General features: G+C 44.2%; 2 protein-coding genes across 2 annotated transcripts; both read left to right on the top strand.

The window, feature by feature from the left end:
* Nucleotides 1-3316: 3316 nt before the first annotated feature.
* Nucleotides 3317-5426, top strand: BDV59DRAFT_211782 (uncharacterized protein; the record flags this gene model as incomplete). Its single annotated transcript, XM_073695873.1, has 5 exons — nucleotides 3317-3390; nucleotides 3443-3506; nucleotides 3543-3828; nucleotides 3883-5025; nucleotides 5251-5426. 5 exons carry the CDS (start codon nucleotides 3317-3319, stop codon nucleotides 5424-5426), a joined length of 1743 nt encoding a protein of 580 aa, XP_073542646.1.
* Nucleotides 5427-6318: 892 nt separating this feature from the next.
* BDV59DRAFT_211781 (uncharacterized protein) lies at nucleotides 6319-7738 on the top strand (the record flags this gene model as incomplete). The annotated part of the gene is made up of 4 exons (XM_073695872.1): nucleotides 6319-6336; nucleotides 6896-7290; nucleotides 7390-7486; nucleotides 7649-7738. The coding sequence occupies 4 exons, from the start codon at nucleotides 6319-6321 to the stop codon at nucleotides 7736-7738; spliced, it is 600 nt and encodes a 199-aa protein (XP_073542645.1).
* Nucleotides 7739-8051: the final 313 nt, after the last annotated feature.

The following is an 8051-nucleotide window of genomic DNA, read 5'->3' as shown; positions in this document are numbered from 1 at the left end:
AAAGTGGTCATTTTACCGAGAAAGTGGAGTGTAAACAGACTTTTGAACCGGGTTGTAATAATAATATCTTATATTAATCTGCAATTTACTGCGCATACTTTCGCTGCATAACCCACGTAAAAAGGGGGAAAGTCTTGATTCTGTAGGGTACATATAAAGTACACAGTACCTTGTGGGTCATTAGTCCGTTATTGTATATATAACAATAACGCTTCTTTCTCCTGGTGTCGGACTAACTGGATACCTCACCTGACGATGGCGTACTTGGTGAGAACCACGAAAAGTCACATCTTCTGCTGCTTGAACTTCTTGTTATTTGACTACGTTCTCCTCCACATCCCATAAGCCCGAATGGGGAGAGACAATATGAGCGACCCAGGAGAGTCTGAGTCTCCGGAAGCTAATTTCTAGATCCTGTCGCCGGTGTCATTGGCGAAAATATCATCGTGCCGGTTGATTGGCCTACTTGTGAAAGTTGACAAGCAGCGAGACTGTACTATACCCGGTCAGAAACAACCCCATTAGTGTTCTATGTTATTTCGAAAGAGACACTGATTCGTCGCATCAAGTACTTGGAAGTGTAGCTTATATCTAGAATATAAGGAAAAGGACCATTTAGAGGCCACAAGAACACCCACATAGTAATGTCCAGGAAAGAAGCTTTCCAGTTGATAGAAGGGGCCCATCCTCGGCAGAGGCTTTCTACCTCGGCTCTGATGGCCTTCATACATAGCTCTCCCATCTGTGAAACTGGCACAAACCAGATGCCAAGAGCTGGAGGACGTTATCTGGGTCAAGTCGATCCCAGTATGTACCAGTTATCAGTCGGTGTCGGACAATATGGGACTAAATAGGGGCAATCCACGAACACTCTCAACCGTTTCAGTGACCGATGAAATATCGAAATTTCTCAACGTTTACTTCCAAAATATGCATACCCGCCCCCCATTTCTAAGGACAGAAGCTGCACAAGAAGAGGAAGAAGAATCATGACCTGGCTAGCCAATTGGTTTAGTCGGAGCTCTCTCTTGTTTATGCAATTGCATCCAGTAGGCTACAGATGACGGGGTCCTAGATTGCTTGTCTATCAGATGCATATTACAGAAACGCTGGACTTTTGAAACCGACTAAATACAACTGCCGACTTAGCGACACCAGACCGAGATACTGATACTGCTCACTGTTTATAATCTTCGTTCATCAACCAACTATAAAACATGGCATTGGTTGCGGGAGGCAATGCGCCTATGCCTTGGCAACGGTCTGCCTTGCAGAAAAAACATTGCTATAATTTCGCTCAGTATGAGCCGCGCTACAGGTACGCCTGTTCTGGAGCATTTACATACTAGAAAGTAGGAGAAAGATAATTTTATGCCGCTCGAGTTGCCAACCGTTGCATTAGCGAGTTCAAAATTGAGACAGAAACCCCATAGACTAGGAAATAGATATTGTAGTGTCACTTTCCGGAATAGGGGATTTCAGGTGCAGTCAAGTTAAAGACGGCTGCGACATCGAGCTTTTCGAGCACCAAGGACTCCAGCGTATTGTTGCGTGCATAAAACTATATCGCATTGCATCTGTGATAAAATAGCATATTTATTATGAAGGCGAAGGCGTGTCTACCCTCATACCAGAGATTGTCGGTTCATGACAGCATTACATGATATCAGGGGTAGCTACCTCCGCTATCTTCGGAACACAATGAGTTTGTACAGATGCATTTGAAGAAGTGTATTTGGGTCTGCCGCGGCCTTCTTTTTCAATATTTCTTTGGGTTGGGGGGAGAGGGGTACTATTATGACAATTGCCAACATGCAATTATCGGGCTAGGGAACATGAGTAGTAGCCGGGGAATCACCAAAGAACTTCTTGCAATACAACTAAAAAGGTGCTTCTTGCCTAAAAGCCTCATTGCAGAGAAACATTCTAAACTAAGATAAGCTTAACTTCCACACGATCGCTTAGTAGTTTATCTACTTGCGTATTATTACCAACCAAATAAACTCCAAAAGCTATGATAATGATGATCTCCAGGTAGCAGAAGAATATAGATTGAAGAACCACATTTTTATCTCATATTTAACCTGAAGTTAATGTGCCCACAACCAACGACTAAAAGAGAATTTGTGCGGCCAACCGAAAATGGTATTCCGGTCAGCCTAATTCAATTGATATCGGTCGTCATGAGGTTGGCAACATGCAGGTAATGCGAACGATCATCTCTACTGCTGGAAAATCCCGCTTTCGCTTTCAATTGCTGTACTCCGTATGGTCCATCTGGCAAGGATATTGGATGTTCTGACGGTCTAGGCCAAGGAAGAATAGATTAAGATATATTGGACCTAACTCAGAGAGGCAAGACAAATAACTAAAATTTGAAACTGCCATCGGATTGGCCGGTACAGCTTTACTCCCCCTCCACCAAGCCGGCATACAGCATACGGCGTACAGTGTTCAAAGCAAAATCAACATAGTCACTTTCAGTGTCTCACCTGCCCTGACGTACGCGGCTTTGGTAGGATGTACATTTCGTCCAATCCAGGAGCCATTATGGAGTTAACGCACCCCACCTAGGCATATCTATCGCACTGCTTGCCTTTTCTAGGTACTGCCCAGCCCGTTTATTAATTCGTATGACTTCTTTTTCGGCAGTACTGTGGTTATTACTCGGTGCAACGAGTTCATGATGGGGATATTGAACTTCGCACCCGTATAACTGCGGGGATACTTTTCCCAGTCCCACCGAGCTTAACCACCAAAAAATACTCGAGGTGACCGTGCCTGAGTTGAGCGAAATTCAAAGACTCAGCAGAAGGACACCGCTCATCTCAAAGTTAACCACAGTGACAATACAATATGGCTGTAACATATTCTTTCTCATTCCTGGCACGCCTGGTGCGAAGGGAACTGCATGATTGATATCTAATGCCACTAGAGCCATGGACGGTTCTTTTTTTTGCATTCTTGAATGTTATTTGCGGTATAACCGTCTACGGCAGTTTTAGAATGGAAATTTCTGTCACATGGCAGTGGAAAAACATAAAGTAATTCCTCGGCACAAACGCATCTCAGAGAAGAGACAAGTTCAAATTTAGCTCATTACGACAGGGATGTCGAGTGACCTACAGATGGACGATCACTGCTCGGGTACTAGATAAGGACATGCCCGAACAGGTTGAACACTCGATGGATTAATTGGGCATCCCAGACTTCCTGTCCGTTCGCTCCCCGATTTCTCAAGTTCCTACTCTATATTAAAAACCTACCAAACCCAGGACTTAATCCAGATATCCAATTGGTCAGACAAGGCATAGTCATGCGTCGCTCATTATTTCTTACAACAACAATTCTGCTCGGCAAGAGCGTTTCTGAACCAACGCCAGCTTCAGCGTCATCAACCATTCGACCCACCCCCCGGACAATCAATCAGGAATCCAAATAGTGGCCTCATAAACAATGCAGCAGAATCAGATGCCTTCTCTAATGCTGTTATTCCAGCCTCACTAGTCAAGGAAATATCGGCAAACCTAGCCACTTCACAGGACTCTTCCAATCTCAATACCGTTGGACAGGCTTCTACTCCGACCACCGTCTTGCTTAACCCCACGACGTCTGTACTGGATGCTGAATCCACACGGGAAAGTGTGACCTCTATAAACGGAAAACAACAGACCACCAGAACCATAGAAGGGTCGTCTTCTGGCACTGCACAGTCGAGCTCTGGAGCAACCTCTGGCTCTGCAGTCTCAGCCAATATTGAGAGCTTGACTTCGTCCCTACCTGGGTCTAGTAGCAGCGCTGGCTTAGGGGGCATTTTCAACGACATCAGTGAGCTCCTATAGGGAATACAGAATTTGCTTGATCCTGGTTTTCTCAATGAAGTCACAAGCACCTTCAAATACTTGTCCACTGGCCTCACCCCTCCAGTGGACACGGATCTCAGAACTGTCGTGGCTAACGCATATACATTATTGAGCTCCTCATTTGTCAACAAAGTTGATAGCTTGATTGACAATGCAAATGACCTCTTAACTAAAGACAACACCAATGAGATTATGGGGTTCATCAAGAATGCAAACAAGCTTTTGTCATCTTCATTCGTGACAAAGGTGGATAATCTCATCGATAATGCAAATGGTCTTCTGACCTCATCATTCGTCTCGAAAACAAATAACCTGATCGACAATGCTAGCGACCTCCTAACTAGTGAGGACACCAAGACCATCAAGAACCTCGTCAATAACGCAAATGGTCTCATAAATCCAAGCTTTATCTCTACCACGAACAAGTTGATCAACAAGGCTGGTCAGCTTCTAGCAGGTAACAATATAAACGCGATTGAGACTCTCATATCAAATGCAAATAGCCTCTTAACGGCTACCTTCGTCAACCAAACATCCAGCTTGATTAAGGAGGCTAATAATCTCCTGAATCCCTCAATTATTAGTGGACTCGAGGGGTTACTCAATGATGTTGACTCTCTCCTCCCTGAGCTGAAGTCATTTCTAACGCCAGCTACCTTCAGAACTCTAGAGAGTCTTCTGACAAATGCGAACACGCTTCTCACGTCGCAGTTCGTTCAGCAAACATCTAGCCTCATACGCGATGCAGATGATCTCCTAGTGCCGTCACTGATTAACGGCCTAAAGGAGCTCCTCAGTGATGTGGTAACCATGATGCCGGATCTGAAGAACCTGTTGACCAAATCGACGATCTCCTCTATCACCTCACTCCTTACAAATGCTGATAACCTCCTTACTCCTCAGTTCGTGAGTGAGACATCAAATGTCATAAGCGAGGCTGATAGTCTCTTAACCCCTGCGCTTACTGATGAGCTGAAATCGCTGCTTATGGACATTACGCCACTAATTCCCAACGTTAAGAAACTCCTCAACCCATCCACGCTCTCCATTGTGAGCTCTCTCCTGATGAACGCGAACAACCTGTTGACACCGACATTCGTCTCGGAGACTTCCAGCATCGTTACTGAAGTTGATACTCTGCTCGCGCCAAGGATAGTAGAAGGTTTGAAAGATCTACTAACAGATGTTGTTCCCCTGGTACCGGCTATTAATGAGACTTTATTACACAACTCGACAATACACTCTCTTGGATATGTCCTAACCAATGTCACTACCCTTCTTACACCGGCTTTTGTAAACGGGACGTCTAATGTTGTCAACAATGCAGATGACCTCCTCACACCATCTACTGTTGGCTCATTAAGTGAACTACTAGTAGGAGTGGAAGCTATTATGCCAGATCTTGCAGCCCTACTCGCGCCTGCCACCTTTGAAGAGTTGACTTCACTGCTGAAGAATGCGGATAACCTTCTTACACCTAACTTTGTTAATGAAACCTCTACTCTTATTGGCGATGTTAGCACTTTTCTACCACTGATTGAAGGTATACTGAAATCGTTGTGATGACTGCCATCAGAATATAGTGATTGGTAATTGATTGGCGAGAAGGATTCTTATAGACGGCGGGAAGGCAGGCTCGAATAATTGTCATATTCTTGTTATGTGAGGAAGCGACTTCGGGATGGAGGAACCGGCGGCCGATACGTGGAATGCCACAAAATGGAACACCGAGTACCAGGATTTATTCTAGGGCTTTATGCCAGCAGATACTCGGCTATATTCAAAATATCCTGCGGTATCAAACATTTCTCACAATGTCCTGGCAGTGTAAAAGTTCAGAGACAAAGAACAGCAGTGTTGGTGCTGCGGTACAGAGTGTGCAGTGGCATTAAGCAATACGATGCATGGTTTCAGCTCTTCTTAGTTATTTGAGGTAGTCAAGATAATTGAAGTGATTTTTGACATGCATCATCCCGTAATGTGAGGTCAAATATATGTTGTCTCTGGTCCGTTACTACGCCGCTAATAGGCACCAGAATCGCTCTATCTATATTGTATATTTCTAAGGATGGCTGTGGGCCACATACTATAGCTTTGCGGCGTGTAGAGTAGGGAAGTGATCTCAGCTGCAATGTACGACAATGATAATTCATCTCTCCACACATATGCCGCTTTTTCTTATTTGTGTCGTAATGCTCTATTGATATTGGATACTCTACGGGCTTGTTCACCCTGGAAGGCGTTCATAATTGTCAGATATCTTACAATCTTGCGCATATGGTGTATTTAGAGTCACCGAATTAACGTTTTGGTTAGGGAAGTCAAGGTTGCTGCCAGGCGGCATCTTCCGCAAACTTCCGTTTATAGGCATCAGAAGTCATTGACATCATACTCCAGCATTGTTCAAATAAGATTTTTATTTCTAGCCACTTTCATCCGTATATTGTATTTCACAATGGAGAAATTTACAAATGTCGGGTCGGGCCATGTCGCCAACTCCTCAGAAGCGAGGGACCCTTACAGATATCAGCCTGGCAACACAAATTGTGTGCCTCAGTGTGATCTCTTTTTTCGTTTCCGTGCGATATCTTGCCAAGTTTAGACTAAGATTAAGTCTTGGAATTGAAGATGGTATGCATAGTCTAGTATGTGACTTATCTCATGTGCCTAACAACATCTGCTGTAGTTTTATGTTGCTTTGCTTGGGTAGGGATGACTACTTCGCAATATTCTTTCGGCTCCTAAAATTAACAAGGAAATAGGTGTTCTATATCGGCCATTGTGTCTGCTCATTAATATGTGAGCGTGAGCTCTAAAGATATCAGCATTATGGTGTATGTGCTAAAGTCTCTGACACTTCACAGTTACATATCTAAATGGTGTCGTGACAACGAACGGTGTAATGGCGCCGAATCAAATGGAATCAAAATATGAAGTGCGATTGATCTCCATTCATTAGCAATTGGCTAACCTCTGGCTAGGTATTCTATGGTGCTGCCTTTGTCTATGTTCCGATGATACTCTTCGTTAAGCTCACTCTACTGTCTCTTATCATTCGAATTTTTCAGCCCCATGCAGAAAAGGTTGCGTTCGTTTACGGCTTCACTGCGCTTATAATATGCTACTACATCGCCATTATCTTCGTTAAAATTTTTATCTGCTGGCCGATACGCGCATACTGGCAAGATTGGAGAAACGCTCATACTACTCAGAGATGTCTCAACCGGCCTGCAGTGATTATTGCAGATTCGAGTATCAGCGTTGTTACTGATTTAGCGATCCTTATATTTCCCCTCGTCCTTTCCTGGTCTTTACACATGCCTCCGTCGAAGAAAGCTGGGGTAGTCACGATCCTGGGTGCTGGGTGTATTGCCATCGGATTCAGCTTATATCGGTTGATACTTGTCAGCCTAGAGTTTGACACGCCGTACCAAGTGTCCCTAATATTGAAAATTCTACTCACAGAGTTCGTGCACCCCTCTCTCATCTCTCTTTATTATATGGCTAAGCCAGTATCCATGTATAGCAATGCGGAAGGTGGGCTAGGGCTTATATGTGCTTGCCTCCCTCCACTGAATAAGCTGATCCGGGAAATTGCGCGAAAGCGATTAGATCCCAAAAGGGTCCGAGATCTCGGATTGGGCAAAACGCATGATCAATTCAGAATACTCAAAACCTCGAAAAGAGCCTTAAGTACACCAATAAGCAGCACGAGGGGCACTTTAGACATGTGACGAAGGGATCTTTCTTGCTTCATAAGATAAAAGTTTGTCTCATGTCATTAGAGGGTTTCAGACTGGAGGCCGCGAAAACGAATTCTCCGTGTTGGAATCGACCTTCAAGCCCATAATTCGCGAAAAGTAAAACAAGAATAGATGCCCCCCCAAATAGTCTCTAGGAGGCTTATTTCTGGCCCTATGACGACGTAATGGATCCCCAGTTTATACTACCATAATTCCGATTCACTCGGCGCTTACCAATATGTCCACTTGCAGGCCCTCCGATCGAGATAAGAAACGCAGATTTCATGAATGCCCCCAGAAATGTGCGCAGGGTTTTCACCTAAGTAATCTAATACAAGTTCGCTGTAATAGCAAGGATGTCCGAATTAGATCATGAGACAGGTTCTCTTCCGCTGCATAATAAAAGAGAAATCAGGTTCTGTTAAGACTCTTTTATTTTGCTTTT

This window comes from Aspergillus ambiguus (genome assembly GCF_047715705.1).
Source record: "Aspergillus ambiguus strain CBS 117.58 unplaced genomic scaffold BDV59scaffold_72, whole genome shotgun sequence".
Lineage (NCBI taxonomy): Eukaryota > Fungi > Ascomycota > Eurotiomycetes > Eurotiales > Aspergillaceae > Aspergillus > Aspergillus ambiguus.
This window is presented reverse-complemented; position numbering and strand designations above follow the sequence as displayed.